This window comes from Diorhabda carinulata, chromosome 5 (assembly GCF_026250575.1).
Source record: "Diorhabda carinulata isolate Delta chromosome 5, icDioCari1.1, whole genome shotgun sequence".
Taxonomy (NCBI): Eukaryota; Metazoa; Arthropoda; class Insecta; order Coleoptera; family Chrysomelidae; genus Diorhabda; species Diorhabda carinulata.
In genome coordinates, this window is record NC_079464.1 from 3,964,752 (window position 1) to 3,990,889 (window position 26,138).

Sequence of the window (26,138 nt, forward strand, 5' to 3'; positions counted from 1 at the left end):
GCTTTTATATTCAATTCGGAGCAGTTACATAATTTCAAAAATGAAACTGGTGTTCGTTGAACCTGCCTAAAGAAAAAGTATGTCGTCTGCTCGAACTTTTGCTGGTGTGCCATTTTAAGAAACACTGCAATAAACGAAAAAAGGCGGGAATCGCTTCAAGTGAATAAAACCGTTTCTTGAAATTATATTCAAGGTCGCATTAAATTCAAATTTAATGATATCAAAACGAAATGGAAATCAAACAACAATCTGCAACATATACACGTAGGATATGTACATAATGTTTCATTTTTTCATTTTATATTTATTTTCTCAAGTTGTTGCATACGAAAAGTGGTTTACCTTAAAGAATCAACTTCTGTTGCTAGTACAATTAGTATTATGACAAAGTTTATGGTAAATAGCCTTTCACCGGAAGACCCACTTGAAACCACACCTTTTGGGGTTGATTGGGGCAGTTCAAGTTTACCTTGAATTCATACTAAAACGGATCTTGTTTAGAAAAAAAAACGATTCAAGTTTTTTACCACTTGATTCAAAAATATAAATTATGAACATATTAATTACTAAAACTTTAAATAATAATTCTTAATTGATAACATTTTAAAAACCAGTTTAGTGATAAATTCAAGTGAGAATTGACAACATTGTCTAACACAGCTGCTAGCCAGCTTTGTCGGTTAAACTTTCCAGTTCTGTGTAAGAATGTGAAAAATTTTACTAAGTATTATTTTTAAAACTTACAAACATTAGTTAATGTGAAAAAAATTACTCGTGCTGATTTTGTTTTCAGAGAAAAAAGTTCCAAAATAAATACCATGGCATTCGAATTGAGTTTAGTGACCTTGATCTTGAACTTTCACCTGTGTTTAACGAAATCACGTCAAAAGTAAAATGAAAGTGTGAACCTGAACAAAACGACATTATGTTAATGATTTTGATAGAAAATAAACATCTGTTTTGTATATACAGGGTGTTCAAAAAAAGAAATTTTGATAAAATAAAGATTTTTGTGTATGAAACAGTAGAAACGGTGAAGGTATTAGATCACGTGACTCAATCTACGATTTACCCAACACATATTTTTTCAATACTATCTTCTTCTTTCACTAGAAATCAAATAAAAGATCGATATTCTTGATGATGGTAATATATTTACCGAAACCTGTTTAGAAATCTTCTACTTAAGACATATAGCCAAGAAATAAAACAAATCACTTTTATGAGCTACATCAATATGTCATCCTTCCAAAAATCACGTTTCCAGTAGTAAGCCAGCATTTTAATTTCGAATTTTGTAACTCATACACCCAGTATATCGTTTTTTTTAAGGGTTTTACTAAATATGTCGATTTTTACCATATATATAAAATATAAACAATTAAAGAAGTTCATTTTCTGTTTTGATTATCAATTCGTAGAAGATCGACCTTTGGAATATCAGTCATAACGATTATTTCTAGTTGTCAGAAATTTTGATTCAATCCTTTCGAATATGTAGCTGACGTACTAGAGAGTTAGTACACGAAACGAAATTTACAGTTAGAAGAACTGTCAAAATATAAAAGTGAAGCGACGCGCGATGTTGCCAAATCTAACTCAATTTTAATATTAATCCGATATATATTCACTTTCTGTACGTTAATTTTTTTGTGGTTATAAAATAAAATCTTTTACAAGAATATATGCAATTATATTATTAAAAGAATATATATATATATATATATATATATATATATATATATATATATATATATATATATAAATTCGACTTGTATACGTCGTAGTATATACGCTTCTCCGATTTCATTTCAAATAACTGTAATTATAATAAAAAATAATCGTGAAATATATATTTTTTTGCATCGTTGAGAATAAAATTTTTTGTCGAAGCACGCAAAATGCATACCTATTCATAGTGAAAGCATCCATTAGTGAAAGTACATAAATATATAATATGCATTAATTGTGCGGTTAGGTTTTCAATTTGTTCAACAGTGGCGTCTTTTTATTCTTTTAATGAGTTTAACGATATGAAATACACTACCGAGACATCCTGTGTAATGAAGTTAACATATGGCATACAATTAATAAGAGAAAGTCGATGAAATGATACATTTCTTGAGATGATATGTGTGTTGCATATGTTGTAGGAGTTAAATATAATATAAATGTTATAATTATTTATTCATTAGATTTATTACTTTTCCCATATTATATCCTCATTTGATACAAGATAAATATATATGAAATCTATATTTTCCTCGATTATAATTTAAAACTATTAATTAGGTTATTAGTTTATAATGATTTGTTCAGTTCCATGACTCATCTGTGTAACAGGTTTTTACCGCGAAAAGAATCTGATTAGTTCCAATAGCAAAAACATGAGATTAAAGATTGATTATACTATTTTTAGAAGCCACAACTGCAAAAATTCTAATTGTAAAAACATCGATTTAACCTCAATAGAGGTATGAGCGTTTCACCGTATATACATTTGAAAACTTATGAATAAAAATAATCGCCTGGTTGACTATACAGTCGAATAAATAGAGCGTAAAAAATTCCTTGTTAATAATAAAATATTTATTGAATTATTTGAAGAATGCAGGTCATTGCTATTCCGTTATTTTCATTGTTATTTTCTCCGCCATCTTGTTATCAATATCTATTATCTGTAACTGTCAGCTGACATTTACTTTATGTCAATTTGGTCCTGTCTATTATTCCGACTCTCTGATCGATTTTGTGTATATATTATAAGTAAATACAATTAATTCAAAAGTGGTTGTGTTGTAATATGCCAATACACTTTTTACTAAAAGTTTTGTTATAGAATACAAATATGTTTATCCATTTTATAATTACGGATCTCAAATAAAATCTGTAACTAAAAGCAAACCAGTAGCTTGTTATAAGCAGTGATGCCAGCCTGTGAGTTTTTCTTCTAGAATCAAGAAAAGTATTTAAAACAGTAAATTTTGACGTACCTAAGTTTAAAGAACTCTATTTTTCACAATCAATAAATAGTCTATAATAAATTCATGTTTAATGAAAAATTATTTAAATAATTTAGGTCATTAGTGGAACTGCTTTTGCGTTTTCCTTTGCTAACAAAATTTTTCTCAGTATAAATGTTTGAATATAATCATTTTATATAAACATTAAAATAATTATTACTTTCCATTACAAATAATAACATCTGTAGTAAAGTTAAGTTTGGCAACATAGTTTAGTTGAATCACGTATATTGATTAATCGTTCATAACATTGGTTGTAAAAGGAATATATTTAATAGATGAATTAATAGCTTCTAAAACATAAGTTTATTTATATATATTTCGCAATTTAAGTAATCATCATCAACTATTAATAATTTTTATTAGAATTTTATGTTTCGCGCAAATTGCATCTTATAAAACTGTCGGGTTCAATAGAACGTTGCCAGATTGCACAGCTATTTAATAACTTCTCTTCTGTGTGTTTCAATACAATTTCTAATTAAAATGATTGAATTGAAACTTGTGACAATATAGATAAGTGATAGATTGTGTCAAAACTTTAGACTATTGTGTAAAATATTGCAAAAAAAAACTACTGATGATTGTTTTCAAAGAACTAACAATTTAACTATTATATACAGTGAGAAATAAGAATTCAAATTTTATTAAAGAACTGACCTACAATCCGATTCGTAGATTAATAATTTTTATATTGTCTTCATATTGAATACTTTCACTTTCATACATTGAAAGTATGATTGGTTGCCTAATTAATTCACTTTAAGTGAACTACTAGTTGCCTAATGTCAGATAACGAATGATTTATTTGATTATCTTCCAATATAGAATTTTAATAGACCTTTAGATATGTTTCTAGAATGTTCAAATTTGTTTTTTTTTCAACAAAATTGATAAATTTGTAATTATTGATGTTTATATAGGAGTAACAGCTGTGGGTTAATATTCTCACTGTCGTCTACACTCTACAGCACAAGTCTATTGTAAAAGTATAATTGGTTGCCTAATCAATTCACTTTAGGTGTACTACTAGTTGCATAATTTCAGATGGATTTCGAATAAACTACTAATTATCTCGCAAAAGAAAATGACAAAAATATCTAATTGACAAGTTTTTGCGTTTCTAGAATACTCAGATTATGATTTTTTCTCAAAAAAAAAAAAAATTGTATTTATTGAGGTTTAAATATGAGTAACAACTCTGGATTTATCTTTTTCAACGTTTTTCACTTTCTATATTCTATTTTACCTGTTTTGTGCCATCTCAATTATTTTTTCCATTTCACTTTCTCATTCTTCTCAAATACGTGCACAGCTTCCATCAAAATTTGAGTGAAATATGAAAATATTAAACTACACATCTATGTTTATTTAAAAAAAATAAAGCACTACACATGTAAAAATACAATACGAACTTACATATAATTAAAATCCAAAATTTATTGGTAACGATCGTCAAAATTAGAGTAGTAGAATTTACAACACCTGCACTCACGCTATATTGAATGGGCGGCAACTTCTGCCTGTCATAAGGTGGGAGAGAATCAGATAACTGTTATTTTTTACTCTACTACTTTTCTAATAATTCTCTCCTGATTTAAAAATTTTTTTGATAAAATGATTATTCATCTCCTTTATTGTTCAAAAATATTATCATAGACATATTAGATGATCGGATTAGAAATACTCGAGTTTTTATCATTGTATGGGTAGATACTTCAGAATAGTATATACCCACCTCTACACTATTTACTAATAACGCTAATAAATCACATTCAAACAACGTTGTCAGATTGTGTGAGAATTAAGGAAAACAAATTATTTTGTGAATACTGATTTTAGTTTATACAAATATACAGATTAGATGAGCTTTAAATAACTGGGAAGACCGTGTAAATTCCACTCAACATCTAAACCTAGCAAATAAAATTTTTCTGAATATAGTATCACCATAATTATCAAAACTATATATTTTTTGTTACATCTAAACGAGTTATATGAAGCCATCTACTCAAAAATCTTTCAATGATATTTATAAAAGGAAAGCGATCGATGACAGTATTAATCCAATGAGTGCGAATCCTGTTAATTTGGTGGCCGAATTGCATTTGTCGGTTTCGCAGGTTTCGCAACTCAAATTGTTGAGAGAGTTGTCGGAGTTGTCGCTAGCATATGACACCCAACCGACAAGTTTGGCCATTTGGCCACAGCCGAAGGTACCAGGCGGAAGACAACCTCTCGCGATATATTCAGAACCTTCTTTATCTAGAAAAATTTTTAGTAAATAACAAACAAAATGTTTATTACTGATTTTATATCTAAAAAAAAAGAACTCACTTTGAGCGGTGATTTTGTAACATTTTGGCGATATGAGCGAATCGAATATACCAACACTAGTACACTCTTCTGTATTGTAAGTAAAAGAAGCCAAACCCCATTTACAAGAAACACTATCTTTTGAATTGCAACTATAACATTTCAATCCATGAGCTGGAAATGGAAACATTTTAAGACCAAGTAATAAAATAAATAGGTTACCATGTACACACCAGGATAAATAAATAAACCAAGCGAGGTTCTTAATAAAAAAAAATACTAGTCAGCAAATTTGCAATTGGTAAATGTAAACTTTCATTCATAAGTGATGAATAAGTGATTAATATTAGGTTTCAACTTGATTTTTATAACATGTGAATGTAAATTTTATTATTTTGGTTATATTAAGTTCAAATAGATAAAAGTATGTATCACTAGGAAAAATTCAACTTTCAAAATATGAACTATGAAAATAAAAACACAATAAGGTTAAATTTTTTTTATCAAATACTGATTTTGTATTCTAAATGCCTGTTTTTTACGTAGATGCAACCAAAATTAAAACTAAATTGAAATTTTATGCAGTAAATTGAGGATAATTATGAATTACTCGCAAACCAATAGAAATCCCGATGTATGGGTCCTTTTTGATATACAAAACATGTGGAAAGCTCCTGACAGTGTCTATCTAGAGGATATTTCTGACTTCCAGACAATGTTTTCACCTTTTTTTGATATTTAACAACAAGGATGTTGTAAACAAAACAATACCACCAATAGAAACTTACATATTCTGTGCTCATAACCTCACAAAATTTCTTTAATTCCTTAGATCTTTTGATATGTTTATGTTCGTAAAATTTATCTATCTATCAAAAACTATTAAAAGAACTAATTTTAAAATAGAAGAGACCTAAAATCAAGAACATTTAGAAACATAAATCTCACAAAATAAACGAATTAAACTAAGAAGTTAAAAGTTGAAGAACTCTTAGTTTAATTTTAATTTACTATTAATTTTCCGCATGTACCAGTTCATCGTATTTCAACAAGTATTTTAATTTGTTATTTTAATAGCAATTTTTAATTTTGACTGTATGAACTAAATTTATACGTCTTAAAATTACGAATCATTCTATATACAAATATAAATAAGAACCTACACATTACGATAATCATGAATTTTACACTTATATTATAAATTATAATAAAAATGATTGTATAATATCACTAGGACATTTAAATCTTACCTGTAGTGACCATGAAAAGAATAATAACACTGGATAAAATGGAAGCCATATTTTCTCTTTTAACGTATAGACTTTAATATTAACACAACGCTTGCTATTGCGCCAACTGAAATTTCAGCACTCTTCTGCTAGTTTCCACTAACACTGTTGCCAGACGTATAATATTTAAAGTAAATATAAAGTCAAATTGCTACTTATATGAAAAAAAAAATTTTCGCAATCTGATAATTGATATAAATTAATTAGGTCAAAATAAAAGGAAAATGAAGAATCAAATTTTCTCTTGAGGTCACTACCAATCGCTAATTCGAAATTCACTTTATAAAGCAGATGGCGATTAATACCTCGTCGATAGAATGAAGATTTTATCGCTTTAAATTCAACACGAGTCTTGTAATTTCACAAACAAAAGGTTTTTCATTTATTTTTTTACATAATTTACCCTAATAATCGATTAATTTATTGAAAAGAACAGATTTCTGAAACGATATTGTCAGTTATTATTTCATATTATTTTTAGGTTAGGTTAGGTTTATTTGAAATAAACTAGCGATATCTCGATAACGAAGCGAGATATCGAAAAATTTTATTCTTCATTTCCGACTTATTTTGGGTTGATTTGGGTCAATTCTCATATGATGTATTCCAAGCTTTCGACTAACTATATTCATCATCAGGAAATTAATTATTAATTGAAAATTATGAATTTCTTTTGAAATATTAAACTCATATTGTGATTCAAAAAACAAACTTAAAGACGACAATAGACATTCATTGTCACAATCATATTTATTAGCAAAGATTTCAATTTATAAGTGAACTATCTAGAAATTATATTAAATATGATTGTAAATCTGGCAATGCTGGATGTGGGGTTGCTTCGAAACTATGCGGTTTTATGATATGAAGATTGTCATTGAATGGATTAGATTATGACTGTTGAACGATAAAAAATGCTGACAGAGGAAGTTGACTGAATCACTTGTTTATAATTATATATGAATCAGTTATTTAAAGTTGCCAAATCGTAATATTTCATAACGATCCGATATCTGACCTACGATGTATTGGAATATCGAATACTTGGAATGTCTCTATAATAGAGTTGATGAAATATCGTATTATATATAAAAAGTATTGTATGTAATAGATAAAATATGCAGAAAATTGTTTTTTATTAGATGAACTAGTTGTATACTAGAAATAGGCAACCAATCATACTACAACTTGTATAATGAATCATCTACTCATAGTTTTCAAGTGTTATAACTGTCTATTTATGAATCAACAATTCTGTGAACAATTAGTCATTCTATTTACTAATTTTGAGTAAACTATTTACGTTTTTTTGTAAAAAATTGAATTTTTGTTGTCTTATTAACATTCTTGTACTAACTTTTGTCATTATTTTGAGACCTTGACGAGTTCACCTTCCAGTTTATTAATAGTTATTACGAATCTGGTTGTAAATTTAGTTCTAAAATGTTTCCATGAATATACATAAATGACATCATCGTCAATAATAAATATAAATAATTAGTTTCAATATAATTTAATAATTAAATTCAAACCGTTGTTTACAATAATGTTGAAGAGAATTTGGCAACGTGAAAGGGTTTTTTTAAACAAAATTTAAACGAAAACTATTGTATCAATAAACAGAATATTTTTTGTTACTTTCTACTACCTAATAGTAAAAAAAAATAAATTTAAAGTGGATATATACGTGTTATATTGTATTTTAGAAATAAATTAGTCGAATCCTCATAGAAATATACATTTTTTTATAACAAATATGTTTTTTTTGATAATATAAAATGAACATATTCTTTTAAAAATATAAAGTAATATTACAAATGGATGCCACACCTTGATGGTCGAGCGAAAATATCTATTCCATCATTGAGTTACGTCACGTGACCTACTGCTACCAACTTTTTAAAATAGATTCGTTTCGTGTGAAGAAGCTGTTCTCGGTCAATTCAATTCAAAAGCTCGAAAGCGCAGTTGATTGAATTTTTGTATAAACGAAAAATGACTAAATTTGTGATAATTTTTGCGTGTTTGGCACTTTTTGAAGCTGGTAAGTGTTTTTTTTTCAATAAACTATTTATACTATTATATTTTTAATACTAATAGTTCGAAATTTTAAAATATTTCCGTAATAGGGTTTTAGTTTTAAATTGTTTAGAATCCCTCTGTACCTACAACTATATTTAGTAAAAAAACACAATAAATTTACCTATTTTTGTTTAATTCGATTTAATTTCTAAAAAAAATTGACTCTCTTAATATACGAGGTGTCCCGCATAAGATGGCAATTTACCTTTTGATTTTGATTGTTTGTTTTGATTTTGATGTTAAATCACCCTAAATTAACCTCCCAGAATGGTTCAATCGCCTTCTACTTACCTTTAATTAAATCCTGTTAACAAAGAAATTATTTTTTTTTGAAATTTTGGCTCTAATTTGAGGCCATATAACTCCTCAGGGATGCCACTTGGTATAGAGGTAAACTTCCCCCCAATCGTCATATTTTGGCTCCCTTATAGGTATCTGCTTTATCTGTCGTTTTTAAGCGAGACATCCTGTATATATTTTAATTTAAAATATAGTTTTATTTTTATATTTAGTTATTATAAAATATGAAAATAATTGAAGTATTTTTTTCTCGTAAAACCCAATGACATCTATTTTTAGACGATGATTGAGAACGCAAAATTCTACGTGTTCGATTTAGTCTTCAAGCATACAAAACTATTTTATCAATAAATTCGTACGTTTTTTCTAGTATTTACAACTTTCAAAATATTTTTAAATTTATGTTATTATTAATTTAAAATGGTATTATTAAATTCATATGTTTTGTCTCTATCTTACACATTTCAAACCACCAATTCATGTGTTTTATCTCTTTCTCACACCTTTCGAACTATGAGATAAACATTGTTGATTGTCTAACTTCATAACATTAAATTCTTCTTCTTTTAACCTCGTCTTGTACCTGATAAAACTTTTTGGTAATATCTGTAGATAATATGAAATTAAACGCAATTAATTATCTAACTTCATATTATTGAATTCTTCTTGTTTCTTCTTTTTTTAAATTACGACAAATTAGGATATACATAATAAAACTTGCTTAGTGAACTCTCTAGATAACGTGAAATTATTCCATTTAATGCACTTAATTTCGATTAGCTCGGATTAAAGCGACCGTTTCATAAAAATAAGGTTAAACACATCAGGTGGATATTTTCTTAACTGACAATTCAACTAGATCGAGTTCAATAACCTCGATTCCGGTCAGAAGACTTTTACTTCTGATGCAAAAACGTTTATTTCTTAAAAAAAATTATTTTTAGAAATATAGTCAGGTGGATAATTCTTTTTGATATGAATTTTTACTGATTTTGAGCATTCTGTTAAATAGTGAGGTTAGAAACTTTAAAACTTTCGATTTGCAATAATAAAAAGTATATTTATGTAATGATAAATTGCATTTTTAGTATATTTATTTCATTTTTTATAACAGCTTCGGCTCTTCAGTGTTACAAATGTGACAACTGTCAAGGATCACCGTCATCATGGGAAAAAATTAATTGCGGCAACGCTCAATCGAACGTACCTCCATTTACCGAACACGCGTGCGCAACAATTAAATACAAAGGTAAGTTTCCGTTTAGTAAACGACAGTTGATGTCAATTTATAAAACTGATGTTGATGTTCCAGTATTATGACAGTATTTAGTTTAATTAATGAGACGATATATGAATTATACGCTTTTAAATATTTGAATTATGTCATGATTGATCAGGACCGGCTTTAGCATATCTTTCTCCAAGATACATAGCAGTAGTTTGTTTATAAATTTGACACATAGAAATGAGAATTGATATAAATCAAGTGGAAAATCTACAATATAGATAAGTTATTATTTTAACCTAACCTTAAAATTACCGAGATTGATGATTAAAAAAATGTTTTTTTTTGGGTTATTTTTTCTCGTACAAAAATGTTTTAAAAAGGAAAATTCAATAATAATTTCTCTATGTGAATACTTTAAAAAAAAGTAACTTATTATATTTTGTAATGATAAAAATTTATTATTTCAAAAATCTCATCAAAATTATTTATTTCCAATATTCACCGAATTAGAATTAACCTCGACAACGTCGCATTCAAATAAATTCAGTTTGTTATATTATTGTTTCATAGTTAAACCAATGACAATCGATTGTTTGAATTTTTTTTGTTTCCGCCAATACTGATGTACACATAGAATAGTTGCAACGTTGTCAAGTTCTTAATTATTTACGTGAAATATATAATAATGAATTAGTGTTTTTATTTTTCGAAATATTTCAATAAATAACAATCGAACATATTTTCATTTCATTTGTACGTATTTAATACGTACTTAAACTCATTTATTTCCAGATAGGGTAACTTACAAAGACGCAGTACAGAAAAAATGCGTCTTGGCCGAAAAGAAAAATGGTAAATTGTCTTTCAACTGTCCAACTTCAATGGGAGAACCTAGCGAATGCCCGGTTTGTCAAACTGACTTATGTAATTCAGCCACGACAATAAAATACAGTTTTATGACATTTGTTTCTGTTGTTTTGGCAGTTATTTTACCAAAATACTTGTAAATTCATTTGTTTTCAATTCAAACTATAACAATAATACCTTTAAAGTGTCAACTAAACGAGATGTTTCAAATTCCGATTCTAAAAATTCGTATTCAGTTGAAGAGATTCTAATTTCACAATTTTTATTTCGTTTTATATAAATTTTTGTACAATTTCGTTATTAATAAATGAATTATCGAAAATATTGCGTTTCTTTGATCCTTGGATTTACCTATTGCCATTTAAATGACCAGAACTTACGCTGTTGGATTTTCTTTGAAAGACCACAACTCAAATTTTATTACAACATAATTAAAATCAAATACAAGTTATAATTTCACACCTTTTTTCTCTTTTTGTGTGGATTTTTGTACGTTATCATTATTAATAAATAAATCATCGAAAATATTGTGTTTTTTTGATCCTTAGTTTTACCTATCGCCACTAAAATGACCAAAACTTCACAAAATATTTTCAGTTATTAAATATAAATTTATACTTCATTAAAAATCATGAGTACGACCCTGTTTATTGGAATGTATGTTTTAACGACAAAAAAATTACCGATTTCAACGTTGTCGAAAACAAAATAATAGCTCCACACTGTATATATGAATAAATTGCGATTATAACTATAAAAACATTCGTAGAATGGAATATTTTGTATATATAAACATCATAATCTAACCTTTGAAATAAAAATACTTTTTGATGTATGACTCATTGTGATAAACAAGCAATTAATAATAAATAACTATGTTCTTAATGATACAATTACTAAGCAACTAATTTTATGAATTTTAAACAATTCCTCAGATATTTTTACTTCACGCCGTATATTTTACGTACGTAGATGCGTAGTTGTCAAATTTCAATGAGGTCAAGTCGAAATTTATAATGACTCACATTTCATATAATGCAATCGATGTTTAATAAAAAAAACTCTCAATGAATCATATTTGTTTAAAAGAATTATAATTGTTTTCATAAATAGAAGAATATGGAATAAATTTAATCTACTAATTAAAAATGTGTTGTCAAAACTATTATTCTTCTCGACGCTTGGCCTCGTCTGTTTAACATTCACTGCGCACTAAGCGTCCCCCACCAAAGGCGGTTCTCAAATCTCGTCGTTGTTTTCCATTGAGTTTAACCGGTTTTATATTTTTGTATCGCCTCCACTAAACGTCCATATTCTAAACTACAGTTCAGTCCATTCCATATTTAGAATAACGTTGTTTTACTTATACTAAACAAAATATATATATAAAATGGCGAAATTAGTAATTTTGTTTGCGTGTTTTGCAGTTTTTAACGCTGGTAAGTTAATTATTTTAATATAATTCTAATAATTAATTCGATTCAATAATAGCGACGATAAATTTAGAATGTACATTCTTGAAAGTTTATGCCAGAAAAGTTAAGCGATAGGTTTCAAATTTATTTATGAATATCAATAGAATTTTATACTTTTCACATGAAAATTCAAAATTCGTCGTAGATTTATAATTGCGCTAATAACTCTCTACCATAACGGATATTTTTAAGGTCATTTTTTATTTGTATTATGTCGAAATATCTAACAATTAGGTTATTATTAAAAATAAGTTGTGAAACGTTTATTTTTAATAATGGCTTCAACACTTATTAATTGAAAAAGTTCTGGGTCCTTTTTTAAATTAATTAAAGGCGGTTCCTTGTCCTTGACACGTTACTACATCGTATTGAATAACGTACCCATCTCTAAACTATTTGTTCCTCTTTCAACATATGCATTGGCGTGCAGGTGTAACCGAAACATTCAATTAAGCGAAAACTTTAATATTAATATATACATATCGTCGACTTGAGTTGCAAATCACATAACTCTTTTTTCTTCCTATATCAATATTTTAATACCGAAAGCATTTTACATTTACAATTTAAAGTCTATATGAAAATCTGTCAACTTCAGACCGCCATTTTGTTTAAAGCTAACCGCTCTCTGTGTTAATTCACTTCATTTAGTGTTTTTTTTTCAATTATTTTTAAGATATCTGGCTACTATTTCAATTCTTCAATAAAAAAAACATTCCATTTTATTCAGTGCTTAGTTTTTTGAATCTACAGTAAAATTTAGTGCTATGAAGTTACGATATTGGATGTACAATTAACAATTAAAAACAATAAAAATACCTGAAGCGAAAATAATAAACTGGCTATTTTACCATAAATTCTACAATTATACTCGTATAAAAAAGAAGAAGAAAGATAACCAACCTAGGGTTAAAACGATATCATTGAGGTATCGATACTTACTCGATACTGGTCAAGTATCGATATTTATTGGTATCGAATCGATTAAAACCGTAATTATAAATATAAAATTACTAGAATTCATTAAAAGAAGTCTGCTTTTGTAGTGCTTACCAAAAATATTAATTTTTAAAAACAAAATGGTTGGTTCCGGTATTATGGATGTTAGAGGTGGAAAGATTTTAGAAACAGTGCCATAAATTATTATATACGTATTTTCAATAATTAGCACTTATTAATTTTATTTAATCATTGAATGATCATAAAAAAATTGTTATACATACTGTGTGATCGAAAAAACAGACAGAGGTTGAGACATATGAAATTCCTTAACTTTCCCATTGTTTTGACGATGGATATTTTTTCAGTTCTAGAATTTCTAATATGAAAAAAAATATGCACGCCACTGTACCCCGATATAATTTTTTACCACAGAATTTAAAAATAGTGGCATTTGGTATAAGCAGACAGCAGCCTTAGTAACTGTAAAAAGTTTGTAACTTAAAATTTAAAAGAACAAGTATTTAATATTCACGTTTTGAATGTCGTTTTTTCATTATCAAATTAACAGTCAATTCACATTGCGATAGTTTGAGGACGAATGCGACGTAAGAGAATACAGTCAACAGTGAAATCTATAAGTTAACGATGTGGTTATGTTTTATTTTTATAGATAAATTTACATTTAAACTATTAAGAATCCATTAAAGTCAATGTTAACTGTAGTGAACGTAATTAATATTAAATAAATTGTTTTTAAAGTGCATTCTTTGTCATTTTAAAATTTCATCAAATTTTTACAAGAGACTGTACATTCCTCGATTTCCATCGTGCTTTAAAATAATTCAAGGTCAACTTCAGAGAACTCTAACGATATTAGAAAATGTAACCTTGAATTTATTAATAAAGCAACCTATCAAATTTTGCAGACAAACATCACAATAAATTATAAAACTTGATGTATTGTTTACTTTTTATTAATTAATAGGACGTTGTTGATAATGTCTGATTAATATTAAAACGTTTCAAATACTCGTAGTATTGATAAATTGTTAATTTTGACTGTATAACATATATTCAATTCAATGTGAAACTTTTTTATTTTTATAAACATTACAATTGACATTTTCTTTATCAAATCTAATTAATTTTGTTTTAATTTACTGAAAAAAACAAAATAGAACAACAAGGGAAACTCTCCCCTGCTAGAAATCAATAAAATCTGCTCAAATGTGCATCCTGGCGCCAAGAAGTCCGAAACTTGGGTTGGGAGTAGTTTACGTACTTTCCCATGCGAATTGGGGACAAACTAGGCACGGTTAATGACCCTCATATTTCTGTTTTTATAGTAAAATTGATCAATAGACAAATATTTATTCTCCATTCACTTTATATAGGGGATAATTTACTAATAACGTTTATAAATTAAATGATTACTAAATTATAATTTATCTGATATTCTATACAACTGATTTTATAAAAAAGAGGAAGAAATATAGAGGTGGCGAATTAAGAACGGTATATTTCTTGCGATTGAATTATTATTATTACAATTTATTAAGAGACAAATAATCATATTTCATTCATTTCATACAGGGGATGATTATTTATTATTGAATTGAATAATTTTAAAATCTAATTTATCTGGCATTCAATACAACTGATTGTATAAAAAAAGAAGAAGTGATATAGAGATGGCGAATAAGGAACGAGATATTGTTATTTTGATGATTAATTTTGTTATAGTGAGTGCTTTAGATTGTTATACTTGCGATACCGAAACCTGCAAAAAAGAAATGAAATTATGGGACAAATTTACATGTGGTAAAGTTGCCGATCAAAGTCTAGAAGCAGTTTGTCAAAAAGTCGTATTCAAAGGTAATTTTATTTAAGTCAAAATAATTAAATTGTTATAATAATTAATTATATTTCAGATAAGGATGGTAAGGAAGGCGTACAAAGAAAATGTGTAACTGTACCTAAAACCGGAAATGATAACAATTGCCCCACTATACCTGGAGCTACCGATATTAAATGTACAGTTTGTAAAACGGATTTATGTAACTCCGCAGCGACTGTCAAATTTAGTTTAACGGCTGTAGTTGGAATCTTTTTAGCCTTTTTGGGCCAAAAATACTTGTTGTAAATATTTAATCTTCCTCACGTGTCGTGTTAAAAAAATAAGTTTGAAATATACGTGTCAAAAATTTAAATTTGTGAATGGTACTTTTAAATTTGGAATTTGTCAGTAATAAAATGTCATAATGTACAAGTATTAGTACCTCAATGTAGTTTGTGTAACGCTTGTTTTAATTTTGTATATTTAAATAAATATTTCTTGTTCTACTTTTTTGTGAAGTTTATGACGTTGGTAATTTATAAATTTACTTAAATAAACAATAAATCCATCTCTTTCTTTTTTTTTTAAACATTCATTTTTTAACCGGTAGAGCTGGAAACGAAAGGTCCCACCTCTATATGCTCTCATGTTTACGTTATTTCTGAACGATGAGGTCATCTCATTTTTTTTAAATTTTTTCTACTTAACATTAATGTTGCTAATTGCATAACTCTTTACTCTACTCTGATAGTTTATTTAGTAATAAAAACTAAAGATTAGTCATGATATGATATACATTTACAACAACAGAACGATATAACCATGGCCTGTGCACTGGAATAGAAGTTCAGGACGATTTTCAACGCCATCTCTGTTACTGGCTCACATCTAAAAGCTTACTTTTTGGTGTTTTATTTTTGAATATTTGTCAGTCTGGATTCTAAAACTAAGTTGCAACCGTCATCGAGAAACAACCAAGATTATTGAATGAACGACGTCCATCTTGCAAAGGTGTTAGATATTGTTTGTTTATTAGCTATTTGCATTTTTGTCCATTCAAAAGTTATTATTTGTTGCGAATTGTGCTGTCGTGTTTACTTACCAATATAAGTAAGCGAGTAAAGGCCTGCTGTGTACCAAGATGCACGGATTAGCAAGCGAAAAGGTGAGAGTAATATTTACTATTTATCAACTAAAAAATATTTAAATCATATAAATTCATGTCTAAACGAGAATAACTCTTATCTTCCTAACTTCATTAATTTGTTGAAATATGTTGAATGATTTTATCCTTATTTTACTTTTTTATAGACATTCATTCCTAGGAATGAAGACATGTGCAGAATTTGGTTGCAAAGAATAAATAACCCCAAGTTATACAGCAGATACAGTATTATCATCACATAGAATGTGTGATATTAATTTTGAACCAATTTGTAGAAACCCCAATGGCAGACAAAAAAACTTTCAGTGCCAACTCTACATTTACCTGGTAAGTACTTATATTTACTGTGACAATAAACTTCTTATGAATCATAGAGAAAAGTCTTGTCACTCCTTATGTGGCAGGTTCCGTAGCGAAGAAATAATTTAAAAGTCTCAAATGCCAGTTGAGTAAAAATATAATATTGTCAAACGAATTAATTAAGGCCAATTCATTAATATATTCTAGGGAACATAAAAAATGTTTTATATGAGCCTTCAGCAAAATTTTGTGATATTTTAAAAAGGTTTTCCGATAAAATTTTCGAAAGATTGCTCCAATTAATCAATCCATTAGGCATAAAGAAACAAATATTTCGTTTGGAGGAAGTTTCCTCAATATTTTGCTGAGATCATAAGGATTATACAAATATGTTTGTAATTATTAGTTTTCACATATGCATTTTTCATTAAATAGGTATTATTAATAAAATTTTGAAGGGCAAAGATCAACAATATAAAGACTATGATGTTGTTATAAATATAGCATATGTTAAATATAAGGAAAGCTGCAAGAAAGACAACGGTAATCATTAATTATCCATGGTTATAAAATCAGTTTTTTTATATACCATCATATGTACCATGTACAAACAGAAACGTTTTTTAAACACTCCAACATCTCACTGTTGACAGTCCTAAGCCTGCTAAAGTGTGAAGGAAAAATTTTTGTTTGTGGATATAGTTATAAAATGTCAAAGACAAAATAAAAATTATAATATCATTCCGTGTTTCAATATTCCATCTACCTATATCTTATATAAACCATTTAATTGTGAAATTTAGATGGTGGGACCTGGTTGTCACATAAATTGTAAATGAAACCAAAATATTTTACAAAATACTTCATTTAAACAACATTTTAATTTCTGGTATTTATATTTTCTTGTAAACAACAATATTTGAATTTGAAATGTTAGCAAAATGAAAGTATTTTGCTAAACTTCGAGCATTTAAAATTACTCGAGTTATTTTCAAATTTCTCGCGAAAATAACCTGGATAATAACCTCAAATCTTTTATTATAGAAATCTTTTTTCTTGGTACGGAGCGAGTACGAGAGATGTCGCTATGATCGAACTTTATCGTCGAATTTGTATACAGAATGGCAGATTTATCGAGTATATAATCTTTGGATATAACCGGGAAAAAACTCCTCTTGTCATTTAAAATTATAGAGATGATATATCTACTTGTTTATGTTTCAAAATAACAGTTCTGGCTTCTGACTGCAAGTCTGAATCTATTGACTATTCAATCATTGTTACGTTTTCCACGAAAAGTCAATACTTGTTATGGCATTTAAATCGAACAGTTAGTTTTCTTCGTAAAATAAATGAAATGGGTACGAGAAAGAGTTATTTTTAAACTGGCAGAGTTGGAAACGAACAGTCACACCTCTATTCTCTCGTGTTTATGCTGTTTCTAAACAATAGAACTTTTTATTATTTTTTTAATCTTCTTTTTAATAACATTAATTTTGTTGGTTGCCTAAGTCTGTGTACTGTTCTCTGATTTTTACACTTATAAAAACTAAAAATTAGTCTTAATCTTTATCAACAGAACGCTCTTTTAGGTCTATAAGCAGGAAAAAACTCCTCTTGTCATATAAAATTATAGAGATGAGAATATCTACTTGTTTATGTTTCAAAGTAACAGTTATGGAAGGGCAAGTCCCAACTCTATTGCTCTCGTGTTTGCACTATTTTTAGACATTAGAGGTTTTTGTATTCAAAAACATTTTTTTGTTGGTGGACTAACTCGGTACAGTGCTCTGATAGTTTAAGTGTTTAAAACTAAGGATTCGTCTTGATCTTATATTCACCTATATCAACAAAACGCTCTTTTAGGTCTATAATCAGGAAAACTCTCCTCTTGTCATATAAAATTATAGAGATGAAAATATCTACTTGTTCATGTTTCAAACTAACAGTTCTTAATTTTGACTGCAAGCTTAGATGGAACAAGTTGAATCTATTAAGTATTTAACAGTTAACAGTTTTCCAAAGAAATTCAATACCCTTTGAACACGAAAAGTAATTTACTTTTCTTCGAAAAATAAATAAAATGAATAGGAAAAGCAGTTATTTTGAAGCGAAAAATCCCAACTCTATATCCACTTGGATTTATATTGCTTCTAAACAGTAGCCATCTTTTTTCTAATTCGTTGCTGTGATAGAAACTCCATATTTCGAATAAAAGCACTATCGGACATATGTTGATTAAGTATTCAATCATTGTTATTGTATGGTATGACACAGTTATTTTATAACTAGCAGAGTTGCAAACAAATCCCAACTCAATATCTACGCTCTTTTGTTTATATTGACTCCAACATACCTATGTACATATGAATAAGATCATTGTCATTTATAATTTTTTTTCAATCTTCCACATTTTTACAATATTATTATGAGTTTTGGTAGAATGATTGAAGATTTACGCAATTATCGACATTGTCGATTGTTTGCATTCCCAATCAATGACACTTTCTTCTTTTTTATCGAATATAAACTTATTCCGTTAACGTCACTAAAATCGGTAATGTCTATAAGACCACTGCGACAGAACAAAACATATTTAGTAATACGTGACTCTATTAATATCAAAATACATTAAGCTGAGTTATTATACGTATCGTTCACGTAATTATTTCCGATTATTTACTTTTCTATTTCCTGCTTCACCAAATGACACTTGCTCCTTATTGTTTTCTCTTTAAACTGATTAAGAGTATAACACGCTACTCGTGATTCTGTGATTTTTTATTTTATGTCATCACGTCACTTCCGCTCTTTCAATCCCATAAACACAACTACAATCTACTAAAAGGTCAAATCAGAATTAAGTTTTATTGTTTCCTTTATTTTCATTTCGCATTTGAAATAATTTTGGGCAAAATTAAACATCAATCAATAAATAAAAAAAGACGCAATCTATTATATATATAATTAACATATAATACACTAACAAATCATTTACATTAAAATCGTAAAAATGTACGTTATGCGGTTGATTAACCACAACCAATTGTTTTAGCCTTCTGTTATTTGTATACTAATGGTTATGCAACCAGCATTGTACGAACACGTGATATAATGCTAAGAATATTTAAGGTAACTAATCAGTTAAAAATGTAAAAATAAAACGAGGAAAGCTATCGTTGTAGCTATGAGAATATTCGTTTTGATACCGTTGGCGGAGTTACAGCCATCGTAATCGCAATATTCGCAAAAATCTAATGTAAGACCTCGGTTGACGCTCTGTGAACATGTTCCCACTTTTTGCTCATATGGAACCAGTTCACACCTTCTGACTACACTCACGTAATTACTTCCTGAAATTACAAATAGAAATTATTGGATATAAATTGTTTATTTAACATAAAAACACTATTTATTTGACGTAAAAATATATAAATTTATTACGTGTTCAACAAAAACGTTTATAACCCCACTTTTTATTACTAAAATATATCCGTTTCCTACGCCATATTGTATTTATGTCAAAATATAATTTGTTTAATGTCGTCTTCTCAATTATTATTTATCATAATAGTAGTTTTTTATAATTTAAATAATAATCAATTGATTATCATCAACTGAATTTTGTATTCTGTGGTATTTATAACAAAATGCAGGTCAATGCTTGAATAACGAATGAATGTTTAGGTATTTACCGTTACTTTTATAAACAAGTTAACTGAAATAAGGTCATTGTATGTTTTTACTTTCACTATACGCCTAGAGTAAAAAATATTTAGAATGAATACACGGTAATACTGGTGTACGATTTAATATATATATATATATATATATATATATATATATATATATATATATATATGTATGTATCACGTGAGCTCACGTAGTATTACGTTGTCATGATTTAAGCGTGATAGCATGCTTAGAAACGAACTTTTTTATTTCATTCTTCGTTGTGAATTTTCAATCATAGAAAGTAATAGATTAAGTCTTTCGAATTGTGAGAGGGAAATAGGAACCAAGTCATAATATATCGATCTCATATTCAGGCAATCCATTATTATACAATACAGCTTGTTAACTGACTTTTAATATCTATTCTATTTAATACATAAACGAGAGATCACGTGAGACGAAAATGTGTGGATAGTGTGGCGCTTTCCACCTTTAACTCTTCATTTCAATGACATAACCTCAAATATACTACAGTTAATGTATTGTTAGGGTAAGTAGATATTTAAATGAAACTGGTGTGTATTAAATAGTTGGTTTTCTACTAGTTTTTCCACATTAACATAAAAAATTTTCAGTAATTTAATATTTTTTTAAATAATATCGAAGGTTTATCATTTTTACGATTTATACATCATGCCATATATAAAATTTGTAATTATTATTAATCGGGAAAATTTTATTGAAGATATATTAATTTGAGACATTCTATATTATGAGATTTTGATCAGTAGTTGTTTCTATTGATAAAAAATGAATAAGAAACAAGTTTTTTTATAGTAACAATCGTTTTTACGATATATTAATAGCATTTGGTTATAATTAACTGCATTTCATAAAACCTTGATATAAAAAAGAAGAAAATGCATCTTCATTCGATGGGACGCATAATTATACGGTATATTTACGTTTCATCAATAATATCTATTTAAAATCGAATGATTGTTTATTCGACATGATTCATACCAAATACTAGCATAGAAAATGAATATCCTTCCTTTTAACCAATCCACATTTTGAAATAAACTTTTTTATAATTGTTAAATAACTTAAATAATGAGAACTTTGTTTTTATTAGTCTTCCATTACAAAACAAGAATCCCAGCTGTTTCCGCCATATTGTAATCGAAACATTAACGCTACCGTGGCGGTATCTTGTACTAATTCAATATTATGGCACTTTTAAAGTAAGAAACGAACAATAAATGCCAAAAATAACATTACGAATATTCACAATTTCAAAATTCAATTCTTATTAATAATAAATAATGGATATTGAGAATCAAAAGAAACGTGAAATATATACAGGGTGGTATACTTAAAGTTGTATGATATACATACCTCTAACAATTTCCTTCAAGCATACGTTCTTCATTCTTCTATTTCTCGCATCGTTTTCATCGCAAACCTCCAACATGGGCCTGCTATTATAATCATTTCTCAAACCGGTATTGTAAACCGGATTGTAATTTTGATCGTACTGTCTGTTATAGTTAGGATCGTATTGTCTATTATAATTAGGATCGTATTGTCTATTGTAATTATTATCGATTTGTCGTTGATTGTATGATTGTGAATTATACGACGAACTAGATCTATACGTAGTAACGTCGTTGAACGGATCCGAACACGTGTGATCTATATCGCTCGAACATTTCCAGCATTGTAAAGTAGCAGCTGAAACGAACGCAGATAAATGAAACGATAAATGTGAAAAGAATAGAATCAAGCACTTTTTGTGATTTTCTATCTCTATCGCACATATACTTAATTTCTATATTTCTTCTCATTTTTGTCAATGACGTTTTGCTTAGTGAATTTTGATTGGAAATTATTTTAGAAATATATATAAATATTTTGGTGATTATCTCATGGTCGGAATTCCTTTTAGGTATCATAATTTGCACACTGCATCGCAATACACAATGTAAATATGGTAACCTATAATTCACCATAAATATTATTATGGTTTGTTTGTTACTACGCACTAATATAGATAAACAAAATGTCTACCGATAGAATTAATAGAATTTGTTTCTTTGACATGAATATAAATTTCATTATTTACTTTCGAATATTCATAATAAAATCAATTTAAACGAAAAAACATCAGCTAATATCTCAATTATATAAAATTTATATTCAATATTTATCTAACAATAAAAAATATTTCCAAGGTCAAATGTTACTAAATGAACTATTTCTAACGTAAACTCAATAAAATAAGAAAAATGTTAGTAATCAAATTATTGTACGTGATGATCTAACTATGAAGTGACACACCTAGTTACCATTCCCGAAAATTAGCTTATGAATCAGTTAATTAATTACACATTACCATAATAATCGTTATAGTCCAGTCGATAAATTTAAAAAGCACGCCAAAAGAGATTTCCGTAATTAATTTGACGGAACTGTAGTCTAAAGTTATGTTCTTGGTAGCTGCATTGTCAGAACTAGTTCAGGGTGTACTCTAAAGTGCTAGTTTTGCTGTTCTTAGTAGCAGGGGAAGAAAACTATTTCGCCCAGTTTACTGTACAGATTGCACTGGATCTAGAGTCAGTTCAGCGAGTGCAGTGCAATAAGTGTAATCTTGGAACGATTACATTACGTCTTCGTCATCGGACGAATTTAAAATATCAAAAAGTACTAAATCGTTTTTCATTATTGTTAATACTACAAGGCCTGAATCACATCAAATAACCTCAAATACAACAATCAACAAATGCTCCATTGCTCTCTGCACTACATCGTTCTTTATATCCGATCGAACTAATTCTATACACTCATAACTGGCCTGCACTGTCCAGTTCCAGTGCAACTACAAAGAACAAACCTTATATTAATGTTTGTAGGTCAATGACACGTCATCAAATATGGCTGATATAAGTAGTAATGTTTAATATTTAATTGGGAAAAAAGTATTAATTTCTGTTAATAAATAAAGGAATTACAATAAGTAGAATTATAAAAAGTTGGAAAAACACAATTTATAAGAGGAATTTCATTGTTTTTTGCGGTTAAAACGAATAACAAGCTACTTCATGCTTGACCTTGACGATACTGAACATTACATAATAATCTCTCACCTCTGTTATTATTATTGTTTCAAATATAAATACGTAAAATTTTATTACTCATACTAATTTGAACGTTTATGCGTAATATAGACTAATTTTGTTTAAATTATTTATTTTTTAACTTAGATCTCTCATAATATAAATAATACAAATAAAGAAAACCATTTAGCAGTTTCCAAATTTTCTTATTCAATATTTAAAGGGACTTTATCTTTTCAATAAGTTTTGTTTAATAAGAATCGATGAATAATTCATGAGAGTTACGAAAATATTTCTACTATAACCGGTTTTAATGAACCTACACACGCTGGCCATATATTTTGCATACAATGCTGATCTGAAGAAAGAAACGATGAATATGTTCACATCGTTAAATATAAATAATTAATTATTGTTATCAATTTTTTGTGTAATAAAGAATTATTTATCATATAAATTGTATAGCGTGCTGCCTAACTTTTATAATTTCAGGGGCTTTAATAATTGCCAGTTAAATGTTGCCAAATTTCGTGTTTTTACTAAGATTTGATACATTCTATAGTTTTAATTGATGCAAAAAAATCAAATATTACTACGAAATCATTATTTTAAAAAATATCCTCGTTTAAAGCTAATGTGTAAAAGGCAGAAAATAAGATTGCACAACTCATACCTACACGTTAGTTACATACACTGCCAAGGTTAACGTAATTGCTTTAATTCGAGTAATTTCATAAGCAATTAATGTCTTTAATTTTTATAATAACCCAACGACGTATTTTATTTTTCTAGAATTTAAGTGCTTTCCATAAACAAAATGATTGAATTAAATATTTCAGGGGATTTGACATTCCTAAAAAATTGCAATTTGACTAAAATTATCTGTAAATTTAACGAAGTGTCTAGTCGTCCGTCTAACGGATAAATAACTTAAATTAGTCGTCTGCGTGAAGGGTCGAAAAAATTAAGAGATGTAAATATTGCAAATTAGATTTGAATAAAACTGTTGATAATGACACCGATAAAGTTAAGATTTAAAAATTCAAAGTTAGTTACGGATGTTATTATTTTTTGGAAATATTTATAATTTAATTAGGGTCAATTATTTATAATCTCTCATCAGAAATAATACTTAGTTCTTGTTGACTATGTTAATGCCTGTAAATTTCATTTATAAGTTAGTTTAGGTTAGGTTATTCAAACGATTAAGTTATAATTATTCATCCGTATAGCGGACGACTAGCAGAGGCCAATTTTTTGTTCCACGAGATGAGTTCTTGGGACATCCAGTATGATATTACATTGAAATAACCAATTTCCTTCATTTGTAATTCAAAGAAATTAGTTAACAATTGATTTTTGATTACAAATTTAATTCTGCGTGATTTACTTGGAAATCTATAATTAATTTTTAAATAACTTTAACATCTTTTTATACCATGTATACAAACAATGGAGTACATACATACAACTTTCGGTAAATAAAAATTCTCTGAAATCGAGATATATACTTTACTAAAAAAAAGTAAAAGAAAACAGCACGTGATCATATTATTAGCAGGTGGACAACAGGGTCCTTATTGGCCGGAGAAGGAAGCTCGTTTATAATCACTGTATTGATTTAAGAAGTGTTGGATTACCCCTGTTTACTAATAAATAATTATATATTGCAAATACAGAGAAATTTGCCAAATGTTACTGCACGTGAAAAAAATATTTAAGTCATTTTAAATGTGTGCAACAAAGACAGCGAATAAAACCAGAAATGCTGTTGATGATAAGTTGTTTTTGAAGGTGTCGTGTGAAATACGGAATTTCTGTATTTTTCTAATAAAACAATAAAAAAAAACGGATATACTAAATATTATTTACATATATGCAATCAAAAAGTTTATACTAATCGATAAAAATTGTTAAATTGATAAAATTGTGGAATGTGGAATCTTACCTTTATGGAAAACGAAAACAAACAACACAGTACCAAGTACGAACTTCATGTTTAAAACACAAAATCCAAACAAATCAGTGTCACGATGAAAGCGCGAAAGTGATACCAAATTAAATTGAGATTGCGTGTAACTTAACCTACTTCTGCTAACGGCGAATTTGAATGGTACCTTAGAAAAGATTGGATGTTTCTTTTTGTTTTCCTCCCACCTTTCAAAACGAGTTGAGGCTGAGAAACAAGGTGAATCCAGAAACAAAAAGAATTTTATAGTAAGTAATACGTTAGGGTCGTTGTTTTAAAGAGCTATTAAAAAAAAAAAACGAAATTATATGAAGAACATAAATAGATATAATTGTTAACATAAATTTGTTTCGTTCTTTGTAAAATCATCATTTAATATTATTCCAAATTTAACGATTCGTTTTCTACATTTTTGAGTCTATAAGATGTTATTAAAGATGGGCCTTTCCACCTGTCAGTTATAAAATAACTGCAATATTCATTAAGTATTATTTGACGAAATAATTCAAATAATGAGTGGTTAGGTTTGCTTAGGAATTTGAATGGTACCTTAG

At 27.9% G+C, this 26,138-nt stretch overlaps 4 protein-coding genes and 1 long non-coding RNA gene across 5 annotated transcripts; 3 read left to right on the plus strand and 2 right to left on the minus strand.

Moving 5' to 3' along the window:
- Nucleotides 1-4,369: 4,369 nt before the first annotated feature.
- Nucleotides 4,370-6,749, minus strand: LOC130894103 (uncharacterized). The gene is made up of 3 exons (XM_057800692.1): nucleotides 6,590-6,749; nucleotides 5,361-5,513; nucleotides 4,370-5,288 (listed from the first exon to the last, which is right to left on the minus strand). The coding sequence occupies exons 1-3, from the start codon at nucleotides 6,636-6,638 to the stop codon at nucleotides 5,056-5,058; spliced, it is 435 nt and encodes a 144-aa protein (XP_057656675.1). The 5' UTR covers nucleotides 6,639-6,749; the 3' UTR covers nucleotides 4,370-5,055.
- Nucleotides 6,750-8,148: 1,399 nt separating this feature from the next.
- On the plus strand, nucleotides 8,149-11,427 carry LOC130894104 (uncharacterized). The gene is made up of 3 exons (XM_057800693.1): nucleotides 8,149-8,672; nucleotides 10,125-10,259; nucleotides 11,031-11,427. The coding sequence occupies exons 1-3, from the start codon at nucleotides 8,624-8,626 to the stop codon at nucleotides 11,243-11,245; spliced, it is 399 nt and encodes a 132-aa protein (XP_057656676.1). The 5' UTR covers nucleotides 8,149-8,623; the 3' UTR covers nucleotides 11,246-11,427.
- Nucleotides 11,428-12,291: 864 nt separating this feature from the next.
- Nucleotides 12,292-15,928, plus strand: LOC130894105 (uncharacterized). The gene is made up of 3 exons (XM_057800694.1): nucleotides 12,292-12,544; nucleotides 15,266-15,397; nucleotides 15,454-15,928. Exons 1-3 carry the CDS (start codon nucleotides 12,496-12,498, stop codon nucleotides 15,663-15,665), a joined length of 393 nt encoding a protein of 130 aa, XP_057656677.1. The 5' UTR covers nucleotides 12,292-12,495; the 3' UTR covers nucleotides 15,666-15,928.
- Nucleotides 15,929-16,337: 409 nt separating this feature from the next.
- On the plus strand, nucleotides 16,338-17,564 carry LOC130894107 (uncharacterized). Its single transcript, XR_009059289.1, has 2 exons — nucleotides 16,338-16,524; nucleotides 16,671-17,564. It is a non-coding gene; the product is annotated as an uncharacterized LOC130894107 (long non-coding RNA).
- Nucleotides 17,565-19,772: 2,208 nt separating this feature from the next.
- LOC130894108 (uncharacterized) lies at nucleotides 19,773-25,750 on the minus strand. The gene is made up of 3 exons (XM_057800695.1): nucleotides 25,564-25,750; nucleotides 21,898-22,233; nucleotides 19,773-20,177 (listed from the first exon to the last, which is right to left on the minus strand). Exons 1-3 carry the CDS (start codon nucleotides 25,610-25,612, stop codon nucleotides 19,969-19,971), a joined length of 594 nt encoding a protein of 197 aa, XP_057656678.1. The 5' UTR covers nucleotides 25,613-25,750; the 3' UTR covers nucleotides 19,773-19,968.
- Nucleotides 25,751-26,138: the final 388 nt, after the last annotated feature.

Coding starts and splice junctions, on each gene's coding strand:
- LOC130894103 (XM_057800692.1), bottom strand. CDS start 6,638: ATGGCTTCCATTTTATCCAGTGTTATTATTCTTTTCATGGTCACTACA. Junction 5,514..6,589: donor TCTTTTCATGGTCACTACAG/GTAAGATTTAAA, acceptor TTCCATTTCCAG/CTCATGGATTGAAATGTTAT. Junction 5,289..5,360: donor TTACAAAATCACCGCTCAAA/GTGAGTTCTTTT, acceptor AAATTTTTCTAG/ATAAAGAAGGTTCTGAATAT.
- LOC130894104 (XM_057800693.1), top strand. CDS start 8,624: ATGACTAAATTTGTGATAATTTTTGCGTGTTTGGCACTTTTTGAAGCT. Junction 8,673..10,124: donor TTTGGCACTTTTTGAAGCTG/GTAAGTGTTTTT, acceptor TTTTTATAACAG/CTTCGGCTCTTCAGTGTTAC. Junction 10,260..11,030: donor CGCAACAATTAAATACAAAG/GTAAGTTTCCGT, acceptor ATTTATTTCCAG/ATAGGGTAACTTACAAAGAC.
- LOC130894105 (XM_057800694.1), top strand. CDS start 12,496: ATGGCGAAATTAGTAATTTTGTTTGCGTGTTTTGCAGTTTTTAACGCT. Junction 12,545..15,265: donor TTTTGCAGTTTTTAACGCTG/GTAAGTTAATTA, acceptor ATTTTGTTATAG/TGAGTGCTTTAGATTGTTAT. Junction 15,398..15,453: donor TCAAAAAGTCGTATTCAAAG/GTAATTTTATTT, acceptor ATTATATTTCAG/ATAAGGATGGTAAGGAAGGC.
- LOC130894108 (XM_057800695.1), bottom strand. CDS start 25,612: ATGAAGTTCGTACTTGGTACTGTGTTGTTTGTTTTCGTTTTCCATAAA. Junction 22,234..25,563: donor TGTTTTCGTTTTCCATAAAG/GTAAGATTCCAC, acceptor CGTTCGTTTCAG/CTGCTACTTTACAATGCTGG. Junction 20,178..21,897: donor CTTGAAGGAAATTGTTAGAG/GTATGTATATCA, acceptor TTGTAATTTCAG/GAAGTAATTACGTGAGTGTA.